The sequence below is a fragment of the Periplaneta americana genome, chromosome 6, assembly GCF_040183065.1.
Source record: "Periplaneta americana isolate PAMFEO1 chromosome 6, P.americana_PAMFEO1_priV1, whole genome shotgun sequence".
Classification (NCBI taxonomy): Eukaryota; Metazoa; Arthropoda; class Insecta; order Blattodea; family Blattidae; genus Periplaneta; species Periplaneta americana.
Window position 1 is genome coordinate 59,947,757 of NC_091122.1, and position 24,291 is coordinate 59,972,047.

At 33.9% G+C, this 24,291-nt stretch overlaps 1 protein-coding gene across 1 annotated transcript in view; it reads right to left on the reverse strand.

Moving 5' to 3' along the window:
• Positions 1–19,595: 19,595 nt before the first annotated feature.
• Wdfy2 (WD repeat and FYVE domain containing 2) overlaps positions 19,596–24,291 on the reverse strand; it is a 36,999-nt gene continuing 32,303 nt past the window's right edge. The window contains exon 7 of the mRNA XM_069828155.1: positions 19,596–20,819. Within this exon, the coding sequence (XP_069684256.1) occupies positions 20,681–20,819 (139 nt within the window). The 3' untranslated portion in view covers positions 19,596–20,680. The remainder of the gene's footprint in view (positions 20,820–24,291) is intronic.

Here is a 24,291-nt window from a genome sequence, read left to right on the forward strand (position 1 = left end):
TTTCTTCACATTTTGCATGATTTTTTCCTGCTCCATTAATATTTCTGTAACTACTACTGAACCAGGCTTTCCACATATTATAACGAGGTTGCAAGGGACAGTGAAGTGCATTCCATAACCTCTCCTATCCAAAACCCAACCTCAACCTGCTCGTGGTGCAACCTGCTTTTACAGATGAGGCTCTGGGGACCGAGTATTGGCGGTATAACCACAACATCAGAAATAGAGGAAATGCTATTTCATCTCTTACGCTGGCCTGCCATGGCGTAGAAATGTTCCACAAGGGTGCTTGTGAGAAAGGTCGGTGGACTCTAAAACTCCTCCCGGCCAGGTCCGATGGACCCATTAACCAACGACAGGTGTGGCCCTCCAGTCATACTGGGGGTTTACGTGAATGGGTGATGTAACCACCATTACAAACAAAAAATTGGTGCCCACTTAAAAAACGGTTACACTTCTGCTAATTCACAGAAAAATTGGAGAGCAAGAACGCTAATGGCTTCGTTGCCAAAGCCTGGCATTAGATAACAACAACATATTATAATGAGGCAATAGAGCTGTTTTCCAGTAAACACTTTAAAAACCCAAGCCACCAACATTCTGGAATTCACAAGGATAAGTGGAATCTCACATTGCCCTTTAGAGTCATTGAACTCGTTGCATCACTGAACTCGAAAAACCAAAATAAAATATGTGGTTCCTATTCAACCTTTGCTCATTCTATCGGATACAGTTAAAGTCTTGTCGGTGTTGCCATGTCTACTTTCATGTACGTAAATTAATGTTTTAAACGGATTCCAATAATCAGTTTTGCTGTTTATTTTCAACGTCATATGTTTTTCATCATACAAAATAATATTATACTGATAGAAGCTGTAATATTTTTCCATAAAACATAGAAGAGTTACTTATGTTGCATTGTAACCAGTGTTCAGTTCAGCCAATGTAAGATTTTTTCAGTGTAAAAAACTAAGTTACCTAGTTCCTGCATACCTGATTCTCCTCGACATGATGCAGTACCGGTAGCAAAATTTCGAATGCTAATTGGCCATGACTGTTTAGCTGCACACCTTTTAAAATTGGAATTTTTGCTTCACCAAAATGCATCCTGTGTAACCTAGAAGACTCTTTGACGAATCAAGAACATTTATGAAAACGTCTAGCTTTGGTATCAAATCTTCTGGATTCGGACTCTAAATTGAAGGGCTTAGAACAAAAAGGAGGTAAGTGACAGAAACCAAGTTTTGAGGAAATTACGGTTAAAGTTCTACATGCAATGAAATATTATACACTAGTTTGGTGAAATGATCCCCATATAGCAGCACTGCACAGTGTGATCTCTTACCTGATTTTATCCCAAAGAAACATCCTTTTGGGCTATCACAACACGCACTTGCCTCATTTTTTTTAATAATGTCACTTACGTGCTTTTTGTTCTAAGCCCCTCAATTATACTGGGAAGCTAGAAGGTGAATGGAGAACTTCCAAGTGCCTGATACTACTACTAGATAGATACTACTACTACTAGTTCCTGCATTCAGGTAAGAATTTGATGACGCTGAAAAATTTATTTCTTATGCAGATTTATTGAATTTTATTTGATATCACATTAAATAAAGACTAAACTAATAATCTTCACAGGCTTATTTTATAAATACTCGAGTTAACTCCAAATTATATAGGACTTGAGTCTGCTCCAAATTGTTTAAGAACGAAGATATTTTGAATTTTAATATTTATTTCATATTTTCATGTTTTGCCAATTTATTTATTTTATATCCGCCTGTCATTACAGGTGACCATATAGGTCCGGAAAACAATTAACAAAATGTATATATGGAATAGAGAGAAAAATCAATACAGTAGGTAGCAATCACAGTACAATATGCAATTTAGAAAGTTAAAAAAATTAAACATATATAAATGATTATGTAAAATGCCTATGAATTTCTTTAAGATATTTAAACAAGATAAACTTCATATTGTGCCAGTCTCTAATTTATAAGTATGACTCAGCTAGCCAGCAGGGCTGTCTTAACAGCATTATAGACCCCGGGACAAAGCAGGGCACTGAGCCCTGCCTACACAGTCACTCATAGGAGTAAATTATCTATAAAATAAACTTACGTTTATTAGTACCTCTACCAAAATCAGTGTTTTGACATAAAAAAAAACATGATGTACAGCAAATATTAATCATTACAAATGTTTGAACAATACAACATGAGCCTTGAACTTGAAAAATAACAATTTTGACATAAAAATTGTACTTCGTTGGTAAATCGTATCGACTGAGATCACACAGGCGCACATTATAAAATTATAATGAATTATTTATTATTGATCAAGTGTTCAACACAAACATTTGCGAAATTTCTTTACAGAGATTTTATAATTGGCTTGAAGTGACAATGTCTACAGGATATCTAATACACCAACTCTCCACTACAAGGCAATTTTTTTTTCCTTTTTTCGAGTTAGCAGAAGATTTGAATGTTGAAGCAGGTGATTGGAAGATAAGTATTAAATTCTGGTCTGTGCACAAATTAACATGGAGCCCCTATGCTCGTGGGGTCCCTGGGCAACTGACCACCGTGCCCATACATTAAGACAGCACTGCTCGCCAGTTCTTTACGGAATTTGTTTAGAAATTTCTGAATAATCGACTGCTGACGAGGCAGTAAATAAATTTGAAAACAAGGAGTCGGTGTTAAACAAAAAACACTCTAGAAACAGGCCAATTTCAACAGAGGCTACATTAGATGATATTGATGCCATTTTCGAATGTTCGCCACAAAAATCGTTTAAAAAAATTAGCTCAGGAGACTGGAGTGTTTGTATCTATAAGAAATGCAACACATTTATTACTTCTTAAACCTTATCGCTATGGGCGAATTTTAGCATATTTGTATATTTTATTCCTTATTTGCAAATCATATGATACGACATAAATGCATTTCAAGTTATTTGTAAATAAAGGTCAAGATTTTATAGTGCATATATATATATATATATATATATATATATATATATATATATATATATATATATATATAAAAGGCTGATATGGGTGGTCTGAAACACCTGACCACCCATATCAGCCTTTTTTTCTCGAAAACTATATGATACTGGTTGTTCATAAAAAAAAAATTTGATAACCAAAACCTATGTAAAGAATCGATTGGTGGCAGTAACATTTCCCGTAACAAACCAGAAGTAGGGGTACCTGTGGTCAACTTCGAAATTTCAAATGAGAACATGGGTCACTGAAGGTGTCATTGGAAACTATTTTTAAAAAGAAACAACTTTTACTGAAACTTTTTTTTTCTAACTTTTATTGTTTACTCACAAAGCAACAAAAATGTTATTTTCTGAGAAATGTTGTATGTTGTTAATGTACGTACACTCTTCATAGTAAGTGTTCAAAATGTCTGCCACCCTATGCTAAACAATGTCCTGATCTCCTCCTAACATCCGTGATTGCACGGAGACCTTCAGCACAGCTGAAAAAAAAAAGACTTCTCTAAATCTTTGTTTCATATCTTCTCTAGTTGTTGGACGCACCTGTATATGTAAAATGCTATGTTTTATTTAACGACGCTCGCAACTGCAGAGGTTATATCAGCGTCACCGGATGTGCCGGAATTTTGTCCCGCAGGAGTTAGTTTACATGCCAGTAAATCTACTGACATGAGCCTGTCGCATTTAAACACACTTATATATATATATATATATATATATATATATATATATATATATGCATATTTATGGGATTAATACATATTTCAGCTTTTAGCACATATAAATGCATATTTTGTTATTTTTGATACGGTATCTGGGCTTAAACCAAGATTGAGAGAATACGAAAAATCGCAAAAATGGAATACCCAGTACAGAAGAAACACAGACATTGAAACACATTACAATGGCTAATTAAATTTCATTTCTTGCAATCTGACAACTAGCAGACAGTGCAATGTTGTCGACGAATTATTGTGGACTATTCTGCGGCAATCAACAAAACACTCCATAATGAAATGCACTGCTGATTCTGTGTAAATGTATAATATAAAGGCATTATGATTGATGAAAGTTGAGATTAACAGAACAGATAATCAAAAACAGAAGCTGCCTTATCGTGTACTTCGCACATGCATAAGATTTTGATAGTTGTCACAAGAACATTGCAATATGATTGGCGCAGAAGTTATAGGAAGTGTTGATAGACTTCTTCACGGTCGCTAAACTCGAATTTCCCCACCTATCAACAATAATATAGGCCAGATAATGCAATTTTCTCTCTTCTACTTGCTGACATGGCATATCAGAATATTTCATTGTATTATGGTGACAAGTCAGAGAAAATTCGATAATGTGTTGAGTGCATTGTATTACATAACAACTTAGCAGAAAAAAATTATTGATTTTGAATTAGTTTTATCAATGATGCAGAACGAAAAATGTGCTAGAAGTGTACTGCTTAAGCAGTGGGTTGAAGGACACGCAACTTTAACAACTGATGGTAGGCCTACCCGTATCTCAGTATTCTTATGTATAACAGAAAAACCATCCATAATAGTAATTTTCTTAAAACAAAATAAGTTTTTATAATTTTAACAGCCTGGTGGCATTGGATAAAAAAAAATAATTTTAACAGTGTATATTTTGTTATTTTTAGTACATACATCGTGGTTTTTATTGCATTCGTGCATGCATATTTTGCCATTTTTTAGTATATATGAACCTGGCCCCACAGTTATAACTATATCTCAGAGCATGCGCTAAAAAAATGATAATCCAAGTTTGCGAGTTTGTATCATTTTAATCCACATACCGGTTCACTGAAAGATAACACTGAGTTAGAAATTACAGGAATTTCAGTGGAAGTACTGAGGAGAGTGAACAAGAACTTGTTTATGCAATACAGGTATTCCACTTGTGTGGGACAAGAGGATCAGCATTTTCAGCATCTACTAAGAAGGTAAGTGTGTTGTAGTAGTTTAATTGTGCTGTAATGATACTGTGTCATCTGTAATCACAGACCTAGCCAAGGATCTGTATGTCAGTACATTGGGAAACCAAACCGATAGTAACTGTGAAGTTCTCTACATTACACATTAGGTTTCTATGTACATACAGTAGCGTGCAAATTAATCCGAACATGACATATTTTTACATTTTCTGTCATTTTTGGCCTCACAGTTGCTCATACCGCTTTAATTGACATCTGTAGTACTTGTAATTCCATTGTTGAAGGTCTGTCATTATTTTTTTTATAATATGTGACATTTTGCCTGTCGTTCTGTACTTATAAGCATTTCAGTTGTGTTGAAGACTTAATACTGCAATACTGTGTACATTCTGTTGTCTTCACAAATGGATACAAGTCCACGAAAACGGTCTAAAATTATAACATTAGCAGACCATTCTTCTATGACATAGAGGCAAATTGCTGCAGAATGTCACATCGGTTTGGCTACTGTTAATTCGATCATAAAACGATACAGGGAGACTGGATCCATCACACCCCAGAAAAAAGGAAACTGTGGCCGGAAAAGGAAGATTTCACCTGCAGATGATCGTTTAATTGTCAGGAAAAGTAAATTAAATCCTAGACTAACTGCTGTCGACTTAACCCCTGAGTTAATGGCTACCACTGGGGCGAATATTCACGTTACAACAGTGCAGCGTAGGCTTTTGGAAGCTGGACGAAGAGCTTATAAGCCTATTAAGAAGCAACTGCTAACCCCTGTTATGTGCAAAAAACGCTTAATGTGGGCAAAATTACATCAACACTGGACAGTGAATGACTGGAAGAATGTACTTTTTTCCGATGAGTCTCATTTCGAGGTCCACGGCCACCGTGCTTCTTACGTGCGGAAAGGATCCGAAAAAGTAACAGCAGCTCATCTCCAACAAGCACCCAAATACCCCCCCTAAAGTAATGTTTTGGGGTTGTTTTACACATGAAGGGCCTGGAGCATTAATACCTATCAAGGGAATGATGAATTCTGACAAATATATTCACTTATTGGAAACCAGAATCGTACCCCAGCTGCAAAAATCATTTCCGGAGGGCAGAGGTGTGTTCCAACAAGACCTGGCACCATGCCATACGTCTCGAAAAACTACAGAATTCTTCAACAAGAAGAATATTCAGGTACTCCCCTGACCAGGCAACTCACCCGACATCAACCCCATTGAGAACTTGTGGTCAATTTGCAAAAGAAGAATCCAAAAAATGGATTGTCTACAAAGGAGAAGATGATTTCTGCCCTCATTGGTGTATGGTTTTGCGATGAAGAAATGAAGAATATTTGTGGGAAATTAGTAGAATCCATGCCAAATCGTCTCAGAGCTGTTATTAGGAACAAGGTAGGCCACATAGATTACTGAGGTATGTCTTAGATCCTTTTTTTATCCTGTTTGAGTGTTTTTGCATAAGTAATTACGTTGTTCAGATTAATTTGCACGCTACTGTACATATCCATTCATGAAGCTGAAATCAATAAAATTACAATATATTTTGCATTATCTTTGTGTATCACGACGTTTCGAGTCGAAATATGCTATTTTTATTTTCCATATTTTAGAGTTTAACACATATGCAATAATTTTCAGCATATTTTCCATATTTTAACACATAACCAGTAAAATAATATAGTCCATAGTAAGGCCAATTAAAAATTATGAAATTCCATTAAATAGGCTACAAAAATTTAAAATTAAATTTAAGCAATAGAGTTTTAATCGTTTACAGTAATTCTTTAAAATTAGTTTCTGTTCTTAATTTAAAATCAACTATCCTCTCAACAATAGAAAAGCAAGTTTTAGTGTTCTGCCCAAGGGCAGGTCTTTCACTGCAAACCCAACATTCTTCAGCCTTTCCTATTTTCTGCCTACCTCTTAATCTCCGCATATGATCCATATATCTTAATGTCGTCTATCATCTGATATCTTCTTCTGCCCTGAACTCTTTTCCCATTCACCATTCCTTTCAGTGCATTCTTCAAAAGGCAGTTTCTTCACAACCAGTGACCCAGCCAATTCTTTTTCTTCTTCTTAATCAGTTTGAACATAATTCTTTCTTCACCCATTCTTTCCAACACAGCTTTATTTCTTATTTTGTCTGTCCATTTCACACGCTCCATCCACAATTCAAATGCTTCTAGTCGCTTCTCTTCATTTCGTCGTAATGTCCATGTTCCTGCCCCATACAATGCCATTCCATACAAAGCACTTCACTAGTCTCTTCCTTAGTTCTTTTTCCAGAGGTCTGCAAAAGATGCTCTTTCTTCTATTAAACGCTTCCTTTGCCATTGCTATCCTCCTTTTGACTTCCTGGCAGCAGTTCACGTTACTGCTTATAGTACACTGCAAGTATTTGAAGCTGTCCACTTGCTCTACTGCCTCATTTAGAATTCGCAAGTTTACCTTCTTTACTTTTCTTCCTATAACCATGGTCTTCGACTTATTGGCATTTATATTCATTCCATACTGCTCACAGCTGTCATTTAGCTCCAGTAGCATATCCCTTAGTATCATTTCCTCTTCTGCTAACAACGCCATATCATCAGCAAATCTGATGCACTTTATTCTTCTTCCTCCTACTGTCACTCCTCCCATGTTCTGAATACAGTTCTTTACTAAATTTACATACATATTATTGTAAACAGAGAGATAGTAGCTTAAGGTAAATTATGACATGTTTAATCTTCAACATTACCTACCCATTTTGCTTATAATGAGAGTTAAATATAACCATATGCCGTGTAATGAGAGCAGTGGCATAGCCAGTGGGTGCGCCAGGTGGGCCCAGACCCACCCAAAAAATACGCGAATTTTTGCGTTTTTTAAGGAAAATGCTCAACATTAAAACTAAACCATGGATCCAGAGCAATAGTTATAGTCGATAGCATTAAGGTAAGAAGTCAGAAATGCGTTCATTTCTTCAAGAGCCAATTTAACTGTGTTGGATTGGGCCTAAAAATTGTCTGGCAGCGATAAAAAGAAGGAAGCTATGGAGGCTACTGAATTGTTGCATGAGCTAGAAACATTTGACACCTTATTTTATTTGGATGTTTAGACGATATTCTTGCTCTTGCAAATTCATTATAGGAAGCACCTCAGTCTCCGAAAATGGATATTAGTAAATGTTCGTCCTTCATTAAGGCAATGATATAAAACTTTTCAAAGCTCTGAAACGAAGAAAAATTCGACAATCATGTCAAGCACAAGGCTTTGAAATCTAGCAATTCTATCCATCAAGAGGGAGAAACGTTGGGATTTGTTGAAGGACCCATCATCAGCGATCAGTGGCATATACTGGTTAAAGGGTTTGGGCTACCGCTGACCCTATTATTACACAAAATATATCTAACAATTACTTTAATTTTAATTACTATGGTAAAACTAATAATACAAAATTATTACATTATGTTATATTATAAACTTTTTCTTTTGTAATTTCCTTGGGCTACCGCCGGTAGCCCGCAAAATACGCCCCTGTCAGCGATCGACAGATTCGTTGCTAGGAAATCTCGACAGCTCCAGTTCACCTTATGAAGTGTTTGTATAGGTATGCCTTGCTTGATTGTTTATCATAATTTTGCATGTTATTAAATAAGACTTCCGAGAATGAGTTTCAAGAGAGTTGACGGCAACGGCATTGTCAGGAGATGGGTCAGGTACTTTCTAAACCCTGCATATCTGGCTCAATCAAAATAATTAGTCTGGCTACGCCACTGAACGAGAGTTACGAAAAAAACCTCTTTTATTCATATATGTGTTAATAATCACATCTACCTCTTAAATTGTTTTGTCCTCGTAATACTCATTATCTTCAATCGTAGCTAAAGAGATACATAGTTAGTATTATATAAGAGCCTATTTTGAAATCTGAAAATATTTACCATGAGTTATGTATATGTAACGTTAGTTACGACATTTAGATGAAATTTTCCTTAAATACTGCACTTAAAGTATGGGCGAATCCAGAAATGCATATAAGTGTTAGTTGGGAGACTGGAGGGAAAAAGACCTTTAGGGAGGCCGAGACGTAGGTGGGAAGATAATATTAAAATGGATTTGAGGGAGGTGGGATATGATGATAGAGAATGGATTAATCTTGCTCAGGATAGGGACCAATGGCGGGCTTATGTGAGGGCGGCAATGAACCTCCGGGTTCTTTAAAAGCCAGTAAGTAAGTACTGCACTTAATGAGAAGTTAAAATTTTGAAATTAGAAAACAACAAACAAAATTATTTTCAATGTGTGTCAGCCACAAAATTTTTAGTTTGGCCTAACATCTGGCTTTACATTTGATTGCCTTGGTGCTTCGTGGCAGACTCAATTTAAGTACCGGTATTATACTTAAAAGTGCCACAACCATAAAAGAGATAGGCCTGATACAAGCACATTGCATTAAGTCTATAAGCAAGGATGCCACATATGATTATCATTCCTTCAACTTAAAAGCCTGTTTCTAAGATTTCTATGGTGCATGGTGCAGACACTGATGAGCCAGCAGATAAAGTTTCTTTCAAGGAAAGGGGTGAATTGATGTCTACAGATACTGGAGTAAGAACTTTTGTATTAGTCAAATTTCATTATGGTATAACCAAAGTTTCAGATATGTTGCAAAGTTCTGTAGATGAAGATGATGTTAAAATAATGTTATAATAATGGTGCATGGTGCAGACACTGATGAGCCAGCAGATAAAGTTTCTTTCAAGGAAAGGGGTGAATTGATGTCTACAGATACTGGAGTAAGAACTTTTGTATTAGTCAAATTTCATTATGGTATAACCAAAGTTTCAGATATGTTGCAAAGTTCTGTAGATGAAGATGATGTTAAAATAATGTTTCTCAAGGGATGACTTTTTAAAATCAATGACGACACATGTGAAACTGAACCAGATTTTATGCAAGCTATCTACATCAGTAAAGTTGTTGCAAGGAAAGAGTACAGAATGCTTACAAATTTAATAACAAACTTGGTATCAAAGAAGTGTAACTGCCTATACATTAAATGTAACAACTTTGAATTTAATATTCTTTTGAAATAAAATGTTATTTGTCATTGTGTATGTAGTGAAAATTTATAATGATAGGGGGTGTCATACACCATGTGATGAAGTAAGAAAATCATCTTGGGTGGCAATATTATAAAAGACAGAGATTATTATTAAGTTCGTTATTTAACAACGCTGTATCAACTACTGGGTTATTTAGCGTCGATGAGTTTGGTGATAGCGAGATGGTATTTGGCGAGGTGTCGGCCATAGATTACCTTACGGTTGGGGAAAACCTCTGAAAAAATCCAACCAGATAATAAGCCCAAGCAGGGATTGGACCCGCGCCCGAGAGCAACTTCAGACCGACAGGCAAGTGCCTTAACTGACTGAGCCACGCCAGTGGCCTTAAAAGACAAAGAAAATGACTGTATGTTCCGAATATGTCAAACAGTAATATTGATAAAACTTGAAACTTGTAAGACTTTTACTTTCAGAGAGATTTGAAATAGCATTATTGACTTTGCTTGGAATGTCTTTTTTTGTGTAACGTGAGTTACAACAACTATTCCATCAATAAATTACAAATAATTAATTATATTCCAGATTACTGTTTTGTGCCATGAAGAATGTTTTTAAAATGCAATAAATAAGCAAAAAAAAAACTTTCTTCATTTTTTGTTTTAGTATATATGTAATAAGTTCACAAATGTGTGTGAATGTAACGTGAGTTACTGTGGCATAACCCTGTATTGTCGGACCATCGGATCTGTGCCCCTTCAGCGCTGTCGTCGTTCTTGGAAAAGTTAATGCGTGTACTCACTCCATTCCACCCGCTTTCCTCCCACCACATTAAACAGCAGGCCACGAACCTTGCCAAATAGGGATGTTGCCAAACTTCCGTCAAACGGTGTCATAAATAACTGGTCCTCCATGCTACAATATTATTTCTTTCAATCAAAATACATCTTGTATTTCTACATTTTTTAAACCTAAATCCCATGTCTCAAATCACTTTCCGTAGTTTTTCTGTACAACCTTGGAAATTATTGCTTCTCTCACAAGCTTCAGTAATTTCTTCAATTTTGGAACTTCTTTCTGAACGGTATAAAATTCTTGTATCTTTCTTCTTAAAATACATCGGTTCATATCATCTACAATAATTAAAAGTTCCCTTGGTCTGTTCTTCTCCGGTGATTCTAGCTTTTCATCTCCTGCACAGACTCCCTCTCTCCTGATTTTCTTTATTAGGAGTTCTGACCTGTCTATATAAATTACATAAAATGTTGTATTATTAGTATTAGTTAAGTAAATAATTTTAATACATAATCAATTGAAATAAAATAAGCCTCACCTGTGATATCAGTTGCTCTTTTCGTTGCCTGATTTATAGGAAACAGATATTGACCTGTTTGTTTCTCTTCATCACAAAATGCTATTACGTACTTGCTTAATAATATTTCTTTCGCCACTCCGTGCTACAGTAGTCATGTTGAGTTGACAACACTGGACTGCAAGTGCAAATAAACTGTCCCGCAAGATGGCTCAAAATTATGAATAGTGGGGGAGAGAAATGAATTACCGAGGCTGAGAAGGAATTAGGGTTCAGTTCGCATATCTTACGGAGGCACAGTTCCGATGGTCCGACAATACAAAGTTTTGAGTGTGATAGCTAGCTGTCTTATGTCTTCCACTGGATCAGCAGAAATGTATGGTAACAATGCTCTACAAAATAATATTCTGGTTTTATCATTGTATAAATAATGAAAAGCAAACATAAATGTAAATTAAATATGTATTTACTGCATTGTTTTTCTGCAGTATGTCAATAACTAGTCTTAATATTAAAAGGAGTAATGTTATTAAAAACAAACGTACGATCATCCTATTTTAATATCTTAGATCAAAACACAGCAACTGAGAAAAATACAATAATAAAACATAGGAATGTGCTAACATATAATCCAATGTTATACTCAAAGAAATAAAGTAAATTTCTTACTTCTGTATAATATGACTTAACATTTACATGTTTAACCTTTTGGCATCTTATGACTAACCATTTGTTTTAGAATGAATTATAATTTGACTATATAATGCTTTTGAGCTTATTGTAAAAAAAAAATACTATTTGATTTCGTACACTTTGATTTTGACTGCTCTTTTTCTTTTCTTAAAAAGATTGCCAGGAAAGTCACAATACTGCCTTTGACTGTGAATTGTATAGTTTGTAAACTTTATGCCATTTTCAGCAATAACTGATTTCATGATTCTCACTCCATAAGCCCAAAAGTTATTTAATACAATAATTGTCAAAATTGTTATAATTAAAAATATATAATGAAAAATGTATCATAATTTTCAGATCAGAGGGTGCAGAGAGTCTCTTAGCTAACAAAAACTTTGAGCATTCTTCTGTCAATAATATAGGAACAGGAAAGCAAACATATGACCGTTAGATAGTTTTCCTTGTCTAAGAAACTTTCTGTTATCTGAGGTGTCGTTAATTCCATAGATGCCTTATACATATATATGTTCTAAACTTTATTTGTGAATATATGAATCTGAAAGATATTCAAGATCTTGAAGTTGGAGTTCAGTTTGAAATAATCTACATTCCTTATCCATATTTAATCACTAATTCTGTTTTCAAAATAACCTTATTTTGTTCAATGATCAGAATTAATTTCATTAGGATTCTTAGATAAGTATTTATGGGCAGAAAAACAGTATAAAACCTTAAATGAAATGTGAAGTGTATTTGAGAAGAATGCAATGATGTGAATGATGAGTACAAAAATGGCGTATGATCTATGAATAGCAAAACATGTTGCTTTATTTTACACATGAAAGCCATTGCAGTAAACCCTCATTACAGGGTAGTTCGGAATGAAATATATTTTGTGTTTCAAGGATCCCACCAAATATTCAATAATATTAGTATAAAAATATCTGAGTTAAGAATATTTTAATATTCTACTCTTCGAAGTTAAAAGCAAATGTTACTGACCCCGATACTGTAGTATACAGACGGTTTAGAACTGTCAGTAACTTATTTTTCATAATTAAAGTGAAGTTTCAATTTTTATCTCTGTTGCACATTCCATGCTCATGCAGTTTAATAGAGTAAGAAGGTTAATAGATTTTGCTTTACAGCATTTTAATTATATAAACAGGTAGTATATAATGTAATATTGTTGTTTCACACAATGGAATACAGAAATTGGTCCCCTTTTTGCATTTTCTAGCACATGCATATTTAGTTAGCTGCCCTGCAACAAATGGTATCCAGTTGTTGTTTCAAAAAACTTTATATTGAAGTATTGTATATTACATATATTTACATAATTTTCAATTTGAAACATTTCTTCAATTGCTAACTTTTTTATGAAAATGATATTTCTCTCTCCCTTTTCATGCAATAAATTTTTCAAGGTAAGTAGAAACATCTTAAAAACACAAAAATGACGTTTATGTACAATTAATTTTGAAATGTATCCACTAACTAATTTTCAAGCAGGTATACTAAATAATAATATTGATCATATGTCCAGAAAAATATAAAAAATAGGGTTCTACAGCATTTCAGTAAACAAGTCAGCAGGAAGAAACATGCTCTTTTAGGAAGATGGAATTAGTATGATCGAATTCACTCTAGAAAGCTTGTATCAGACAGCAATATTCACATAATGCTGACCTGCTGTTACCATGTGCTGTTAGTAGGCAGTGCTAATAATTGTTACATAAATTCATCTGCAAGCTACACTTAACTCACAAGAAGGAAATGAAGTTGAATAAGATACGATAAATAAAACTTTGCTGATTTTATGAACTTAGAATTAGTACCACAAAGAAGATTAAATCATAGCTGCGCTTCCAAAATCTGCTATATCATTTAAACAGATTTTCATGAGAAAGAAAAATGCATGATCACTTTTAATTCCCTTGATTTCCAAAGTTCAAATAAAAGTAGCCCGACTCCTATTTGAATGTGAATGCGATATTTTCACTGCTTGAAATTCCATTATCGTATTATATCGTATCATAACAAAATCAGTTACCAGCTAAAGTCACAACGCTGTTATTCTCAGCGTGACTCCTCTTTGCTTACACCTTAGGAAGTGAAGGCTCTATAAAGTGTAGGTAGTATCGTTCGCCATTTTTGTTCTTTTGTTCTATTTGCCACACCATTAAACATTATCATGTCGTAGCTCCTATGATAATAAATCAAACGCACTGTAATTGAGCAAATAATTGAGCGGCAAATAACGTCCTCATGTGCTTTCTGCGAATGCCAACGAAAGAGCCAAAATGGCAGGCAATTATATTAAGTATTTATCTAGCCTTAGGAAATGCATAACATCATCAGTAGCGAATCACAAGACGCACACATTTAAATGTAGCTGACCTGCAACGTGATTGGCTGCCGGAAATAAGAGCGACGGGACTATACGAAGGACAATTTTAAGCAATAATCGATTGTTGGCATTCTTCCTGTCAGTATTTCATCAGACATCAGTCAAATTACACGTCTGTTCGCATCCCGTAAAATGACTTACTCGATAAAGAAAGAGTGGAAATTGTGGAATCGTATGTGAGAACAGGTTCGATTAAGGAAACCCATGAAATTTTCAGGACAAGTTTCTGGATAGAGGACAACCAGCAAAGAGAGCAATACAGGGTTTGGTTAAAAAGTAGCTTGCTACGGGATCTGTGCAAAATGCAAAAAGAGAAAGAGTTTCTTCAGTTTGCACACCAAAAGTTATTGAAGCTATGTACTGCTTCAGAGAGCCATTTTCAACATCTTCTTGAGTTCTTTTCAGCACTTCACTTTTGTATTTACTCTATACTTACATGGGATACTTTTATCTGCACCACCCTGAACTTTCGCTACAATTTCATAATTTTTCATGTAATGCATAGGTGGAGAGAGAAACTTTTCCTTGGAGGGGGGGGGGGCAAAGCAAAACCACAGAATCCCCATATAACAGGATTATGGGTGAGATTATTTACCTCCTCCCCCCGTTATAACTTGACCGTGGTACAGTACAGTATATCGGAATATGATCATTTAATAAAGATATCTTGGGGGGGGGGCATGTTTCTTACAATATTATATCCATATCCGTGATGTTTTGGACCGAAATGTATAGGGCTTGAACTGTAGATCTACTATAAATTATAATAGAGCATAACTTAAAACAATCCCCCTTTTTTTCTCTCTTGTACAGAAACACATAGGCCTATACATCAATAAAACTATGTAACAGTGCTAACAGAAACTTTTTTATATTAACCTTAACTTCCTGAAGATATCATGAAATTTAAACTCTAATTATTTTATTTAATCTCGTCTTTAAGTTTACACATTATACTGGGATCACTTTTCTTTTTTTCTACATTGTTGTGCAGTATGTTATTCATATTTCTCCAAGTGACAGCCTGAACACCTGCAGAATTCTAACACATGAGTACAGGCTGTTACAAAAGAAACATTACAGTGCTTCCATTCCTACATTTAAAAATTTAAAATAAGTATTATAATAGTCCATACACATGATCTGAAGACATTAATTCGTCAATTTAAGCACAGAAACTTAACTTCTTTCCTTTCTAATGTTTATTTTTAAAGTAATATTTTACTAATACACTCTTGCTTCACTCTTCGCCATACAAGCCATATAATCTGTAATTAATTAATTAATTTTAAAGTCAATATTAAATTTTGTTAACACCATTTCAATATGTGGAAAAATGTATTATTCAAGTTTTATTATACAAGAAATATTCAATAAACAATTTTATACTTTTTGCATGCATAGGTTCCTTTAATATTAAAAAAAAGATTTCAACTTAGGAAAATGTACATTCTTGTTTCAATTAACCAATTTTTTCCAGTAACAAAACAGGCCATTCTTTTTTGATCTTCCGAATTCAATATTTTCTAACGTTAATAAAACAAGAGTTCAGACAAGTTGTAATGATTGAAATTACAGTACAGTCAACGCTCGATAACTCATACTAAAGGGAGCGGCGATCTGTCAGAGTTATAAAAAGTCCATCTTATCAAAGGGAAATAAAGTTGTATGTTAGGAATGAACACTAACACCATATGTTATCTATACAGTAGCAATATTATACTGAACTTTAATGCAACAAGATTATCAATACATACCAGGTAAAACAGAAACACAAATAACACAGGTAGGGGACAAAGTGCATTAATCAGAGTCTATTGTAATTCGACTGGTCTATTATAGGAGTATGATGGTGATTGATCTGCCACTTTGTTGTTGTTTTTCCTAGTAGAATGTTTGAAAAAGTTGTCAATCTTCTTTTATATTTTATTTTCGAAAAATTTGATCTGAGTTATCCGAAGTCCAAGATATTGTGCGTTCACTGTATACCGAAAGTATTGTCCGGGTCAGCTTACTTCATATCCTAAGGGTGAAACCTAACCATTTTTCCCCCATTACTACATATGCTAGTGGATTGTGGTGATTTTCTAGTTTGCAGGTTGTATTTTCTTTTGTCAACTTCGTTTCGAATTTTGATACTGACAAATACTACAAATGGTAGTGATTTTGTAACTGGTATGTTGGCAGCTGAGACAAATATCGACAATATTTGTCGGTACTGGAGTTCCATGAAATTAAAATTGTACTAGGTTTCTGAGCCGGTTACTGGAAGCTATTGAAATTTGAACATATTAATAATTAATTAATATCAGTATTAAAACATAATAGTTATTTTATGTGTTGTGTTGTGGTTATAATTCAAGACTATAGTCGGAGTTAGTACTAATAATTTCATGTGGTCAAACAAAATATATTTTTAGGTTAGGTCTCATGAGTGAATTGTTTAGTCAAACCAATAAATTTCGTATTGACAGACAAAATACTTGATATGTTGATCCCTTTCTCGTATAGTTTGCCTACGAAAATATAGTACAAATTATTGAATTATTTAGAATAATTTTCCAACATAAAGTACGGTAAGTAAATAAGTCATTTAATACGTAGGATCGTGTGATATCTGGTAATAGTTGGCAACACTGACAAGACGGCAATATTTGCTGTTTAGGAACTGTTCTTATGTGACCGTCACTATAGATTTGAAAATCAAGGTAATTAAAAGTGATAATGCTTTTCTCTTTCTCATGAAAAATTTGTTTAAATGCACAAAGCGGATTTTGGAGGCACAGTGACGAAATGTAATAGTGTGAGGATAGTATATTCAACAATCCCAAAAATTTTTAAGTAAATACAGTATATGGTTTAATATCTGCAATATGTAAGTGTGATTTAATATATTCTTTGAATCTGTAATATAACTCAGACGAATATAATTTAACAATATAGGTATTTAAGAATATATATTTTATAATGAAGTTTTACTGTACTCCAAATTATATAAACCATCATTGCATTATTCACATTATTCACCATAGAAGAAAAGATACCTGAGACAATATTATGTAGTTCTAGTTATTCTAAGAATTTTGTAAACTGTAGTACATCAGAACACTTTCAAACTGAGCAGTAGTAATTACAATTAATGGCAAGTACAAAGTAGGAATGGCTGTATTAGAGGAAACTGCATTCAGGAATATAAATATTTTACAGCCAATTATACACTCTTTGTTGAAGAAATACATCACAATTATTCGGCTGAATTATTCGTTTAACAAAAGGCTTTCATTGCAGAAAAGATATTGACAGCCTCATTTCTGAAGCAGATCTGGTGTTTGGTCACGTTTTATGAACAGTGATAAAACTAGAGCTTATTTTTATATTCTATGAAAACTAGTTAGTGATTACAGATACAAAATTAAATTACTGATCACATGCTCAAGAGCAGCTATTAAGATTTTACTAATTCAAGCTAAACCTATGACGAAATTATAAGTTTTAATGCAAATTGTTTGCATATACCTAAAAAGACACGTGAATTTGTGACGCTAACAGAAGCGGGATATTTCAATATTTAATTCACAAGTTGGATACAACAGAAATTTAATGGAACATTATTAGTTTACAATATATAAATAAGTGAAAGATAGATACTCATCATTTTAATACACAAATTCAATCAATACAAAGCATACACTGTAAGAAAAAAATATATTATACTTTCTGGTGAAATATGAAATGTTATTTTATAGGACAAACCACAATTTTTCAAAATTAACATCGGTACAGCTAAATATTTATTTCTGTCTCAATGACGCAGTACTGTCACAAATATATAATTCACTTTCTCTGTTAGATTATACAACAGCTGCAACAGCACCACCAACTTCAACCATGGCAATCTTCTGCCTAACTCAACCTAAAAATCTGTAATGTGATCCTTATCCAGCAAGATATGAAAAAGAAAAAGAGTAACTGAAATTCCACACTTCAAACTCGGATGTAATTCTATGAGAAAAAAAAAAGGAGAGAATATGTCAACTCATAATAGTACATTTTCAAAACCTGTTTCTTTCCTTTCTAATGTTTATTTTTAAATTAATATTTTACTACTGCACTCTTGCTTCACTCTTCGCCATAAAAGCTGTAATTAATTAATTTTAAAGTCAATAGACAATATTAAATATTTTGTTAACATCATTTCAATATGTGGAAAAATGTATTATTCAAGTTTCATTATATCAAGAAATATTCAATAAACAATTTTATACATTTTGCATGCATAGGTACCTTTAATATTAAAGAAAAGATTTCAACTTAGGAAAATGTACATTCTTCTTTCAATTAACCAATTTTTTCCAGTAACAAAACAGGCCATGTTCATATGTTAAACACTTGTACACACAAATTTACACAACTATCATGTACAATAAAATTCTCGGAAAGTGAAACTTCCCAGTTTCCAGAAACAAAAACTAACTTCCCAGTTTCCGGAAACAAAAACTAAGTCTTCATATTCTACGAATTTCTATTTCTAAGAACACTCCCTATTTTGTTCCCCATGTCTATGTAGAATTGCATGGTGCAAGTCTCTGGCAGAGTACCAGAATGGCCAGCATAATACTACGCTCAAGTATGAAACACAATGATGCAGTTTCACATAACAATATGCAAATGATTATATTATATTATTAAAGATAATCCTGTGCATTTTTCTCCACGATGTTAGAAGCAGATAATGTAAATTGTTATGTCACATCATCCACAATTTGTTATAGTATAAAAACATGACAGTAGGTACTTCGGTATCTTTAAATCTTGTTACATAACAGTAAAGGAAATGCCTGTTTTAAAAATTCAGAAGGTCGTTTTTTCTCAAGAAAGCATTCTACTCTCCTTTCACTGATATTTTAATTTTAGTCTGTTTGAGACTAAATATATGAATGTGTGGTAACACAAAGAAAATTACAGCACCTACATACGAACTCTAGATCAAGTATTTTCATATAAACAATTGAAAGAATGTTCAGTTTCCACATTAGTTTAGTACCGTAGTTCTAAAATTACATCCGAAAGAATTGTTAGAAAATTTGTATTACTCAGTAGAACACACATTCACAAATCACAGTAAAGAAATGAAAAAAAAAAAAGAAAGAGTAAATTTTCTAATGCATATTTAACATGCAAAATATGTGTAAAAGCATAGTTTTAAATCTTGTTGTCACTACCACAAAAATGATACCAAAAAGGGTGTTTTCTAGAAACAAAATTTTTTACCTCAGAAACCAAACGTTTGGACATAATATGTAAACTTTTATATATGAGAAGGACTTCAAAAGGATGTTTTAGATGCAACAAAACATCCTTCCTAAAAACCTCCAATGCAGATAATCACTCAGAACTAAAGGGAATACTGTATATGAATACCATGAACATAAAAGTTAAATCTCCAGATATATTTAAACTGCAAGTACTTATCATTATGTAAAAATATGTGAAAGTTACACTTGTACATAATAATTAACGCCAAATGCATATTACTTTTAATTAGTACACCCATTATAGTCCTAAGTTTTACACTACGCAAAATACGAATTTCAGTTACTATTTTCCTCCTCAATCTATGCAACTGCAGTCACAATACTTGAGTCACTCTTTTTACCACTCAGAAACCTGATATAATTGACAAGAACTGGAAGGAATCATCCTTGAAGCTGATTTCCACATAGAAGCTAACAGCCTTGGAACATTGAATTGAATGATTTAAGTCCTCTGGAAGGGTGAATCACATTACAATATTAGGTTGGAATCTAGGAAAGATTACATTTAATTAGTTGCACAAGAAATAGCACCTCATACACTACAGCATGGGAAGGTACTTGCATGTACAGGATATGCCATCAAATGCTGTGACAGTCCACGGCCATTCTCCTAACACCTGTAACACTCATGCTGGAATGTCTGCCATTTTGTCAACAGGGCTCAGGAGTGCTACAGGGATGCCAGGATCATGGCCCTGAAGCAGTAACAACTCCTTCAAGGAATACAATATAATTCCTCCTTTATATTAATGAACAATAGTTAATTTTGGCCCATGTAAAATTTTTCAGTCATTCCAGCACACGCACAGTGTATGTACAGTACATGCACATTTATATACATTTACTTTTATATTACATAATATAGTCTCGGCAGTCTCTTATCCAACACACTCTTATTTATCACAATATCTGGCGAGTCGTATTGAACTGTACTTTACTGTAGCAGTGCAGATACATCCCACACTTTGATCAGTCGATCTTGTCCAACAGTCAGCAATCGTTTGCGGGGCTCATCAAGGTCCATGAACACAATGCTGTGTTTTGCATCATGAAATGTAGCCATCGGAGTGTGACTGTAACACAAACATCAATCAGTTCTCAAAGAGCAAAGAGTCGAGTAAGACATGACTGATCACGAGTCCGCTAACTTAGCGAAGTGTAGTAGAACACAAGCCATTTCTTAGTGAAGTAATAAGTGAGGTGAAGGATCTGTTGAGAATGGATACCATAAGCCTAAGGAATATTATTAACAGAAAACTGGAAGAACTACAAAAGAAAAGCAATCTATTAAAAAAGGTGAAATATTTAGAAAAGAAAAGGAGGAACAATCTAATCTTCTTAATCAAAAAGTTTTTTTTTTTATTTTAGTAGGCTATTTTACGACGCTTTATCAACATTTAAGGTTATTTAGCGTCTGAATGAGGTGAAGGTGATAATGCCGGTGAAATGAGTCCGGGGTCCAACACCAAAAGTTACCCAGTATTTGCTCAAATTGGGTTGAGGGAAAATCCCGCAAAAAACCTCAACCAGGTAACTTGCTCTGACTGGGAATCGAACCCGGGCCACCTGGTTTCACAGCCAGACGCACTAACCGTAATCAAAAAGAAAAATGTTATCCAGTCATATGACTTATTTTGATGTAAATTATACAGTTATAAATTTATATTTTATTTATTAAAACTGTTAATGTTTTCGCCATGCAATATGGCATCTTAAGACAAAGATTAGAGATATCTTATGAAAACAAAATACTGCAATAAAATTGTGAAGAGGATGCATGTCAAAATATAGTTAATGGATATCAAAGTTAAAAATGTTAAAATAATGAAAAACTTAAGCATACCAATTACAACCAAAATTATTAACTATGCATATTTAATCAAATAACAATGTCAAATTAACGTTAAAATATATGTACATGAATACTACTTTCCAAATTGGTATATCACAAGTAACTACCATATGGAAAGGTTTTTTGGACAAATCTGCAGTAATTTTTTTTGTTAGAAAATATATGTGCAGTTATAAGCTGGTATTTAAATATATAGAGTTCTTAAATATGCATATTTTTACAAAATATGATAAAACTGAATTATAATTTGAAAAACATGTAAACTGTTATGACATTTTAGAAATTTAGAAATCTTCCCACTATTCGTGAGCTGCCACAAGGGACAAAGAGCACTTAATAATATAAATATTTAAAAGTTCAGTGAACCATTAATTTTGTTTTGACAATGAAACTCCTACAAATACATAGCTGCAAATACATTTTGTGATTGGTGGAAATATACCTAGTTTTAGAGAGGCAAGTGTTACAAAAAAGTAAAGAATGCTAATGAACTTGGTTTCAATTCGAATATAGGTGATGCTTTAGGAGAGCAATTGATCCTTTCAATGCAGCTAAAGTTACAATTGGAATAATAGATGTAGGTATTCCAAACCTCTTAAACACATCTTTCATGAAGAGAGTAGCGGTACCTCTTGCTCCAACCAGAAGTCCAATTACTTCAAGCTCTTCTAGCTGGTAATTTTGGAGGTAATAGGGAATGATAGGATTGTAGATATTCTTTTTTTCCTTATCCACTTCTGCTGGCTGTTCCTCATTCGTTTCGAAACGCACAGTGGGATCAATTATGAATCCAGATCTTGTAGATTCCTTGAAAGCTATTATATCTATGCGCCGTGTACTGCCAGTGACGGAAAGACCATCTACTTCTTCAAAGGTGTTGTAATCGGCATCTTTAAGGGCAGTGGATATAATTGATTGTACTTGGTGGTGTCTAGCGTTTCGCAGACCTTCGCCGTTCAGTTCAGTTACGTTGAATATGTTATAGGTTACGAAATTATTAAATGAATCATAAGTTTGAACATATATTGTACGATTCAATATGGTTATTATTTTCTGCTGAGTTGTATTATACTGAAGACAACAAGTGAAATAGGTATATTACATATAAATATTTTGTGCATGTATATTTTTATTTTGTCTTCAGTATAATACAACTCACCACAAAATAATAACCATATTGAATCATATAACATATTTATGATTACAGTATATATATATATATATATATATATATATATATATACAGAGTGTTCCGCTTATAAGTATAACAAAAGAAATAGCTATAACTTTTGAATTAATACAAGTATATAGTTGAAACCAACTGCTATAAAGAATGAAAACTGGGAATTTTTGTTACCTTATGTTCCATAAACCTCAACATGGCTTCCATTGGTGGCACGGGAAATATCCAACCGGTATTCAACCTCGACCCAAGTGTTATGAAGCATCTGTGGTGTAACATTGTTGACAGCAGCATAAATTCTTTCTTGTAAGTCTGCCAAATCACGTACTGGCGTCCTGTAGACCTGGTCCTTAACAAACCCCCACAGGAAAAAATCAGGTGGTGTTAGATCTGGTGATCTGGCAGGCCATGTGATGTACGGTGATCTTCTTCCGATCCATCTTGCAGGGAATTGTTCGTCTAAGAATGTGCGAACCATGTTGGCAAAGTGTGGTGGAGTCCCATCTTGCTGGAAAATTGCTCCATCTGGGAGTTGTGGCACAGCATACAGTTGCAACATATCCAGGTACGTGTTTGCAGTGACTGTCTTTTCAGCAAAGAAATAGGGACCAATGATTCTGTCACGCATGATCCCACACCAAACATTCCATTTAGGGGAATCCCGTTGGTGTTCAATTACGACACTTGGATTTTCCGACCCCCAGATGCGACAATTGTGTCGGTTTACTTCCTGTTTCTCTGAGCTGCCTATCCCATTTCATTATTGAGACGTACGTCGGTACAGCTTCCCTCGGTCTAAGATTGTACTGACGGCGAAACAAGCGCTGTACACGAATTATGGATCTATGTTCTGCTAATGACAGCACACAAAAGGCTTTCTGCTGTGGCGTCCACATGCTGACTGACTAAAGATACGATACGAATTCTCTTATTTAATGATCTGCGCATGCGTGAGTCTTCTAAAAATAAGTAACAACAATGGATTAAAACTTCCCAATTTCCTCTTTACAATGGTACCAATCTTAACCCATTTGCATGCATTGTTATGAAATTATAACTATTTCTTTTATTATACTTATAAGCGGAACACGGTGTATATATATTACTCTGTCCAAGTTCGTTTGTGAGTAGTTGTGTTTATATCCACGATTTTGCATGTCTATTTCGTCTTGTGAAAAATGTGTATTCTTTAAATTAATGAATCTATTAACACCATTCAATTGTGGTTATGATGTTTTGGTTTTTATTTTGGTATTACTGATCAATTGTTCAAGTTTCTTATTTAAAGCCTCATATTTCTTTTCCCTTATTATTCTTATTTTGTTACTGATAGTCATATCTATGATATGCCATGTCTTACCAACTATTGTGGATGCTTTAAGATGTAATTGATATAGTTGTTCGTTCATATTATCTTTTTTCTTATGTAAGAATTTCATCTCATTTCTTACCAATTGCTAAAGCTTTTGTTTTGATAGCTGAAGTATTTTTGGTTTTATTTTTGATAGTG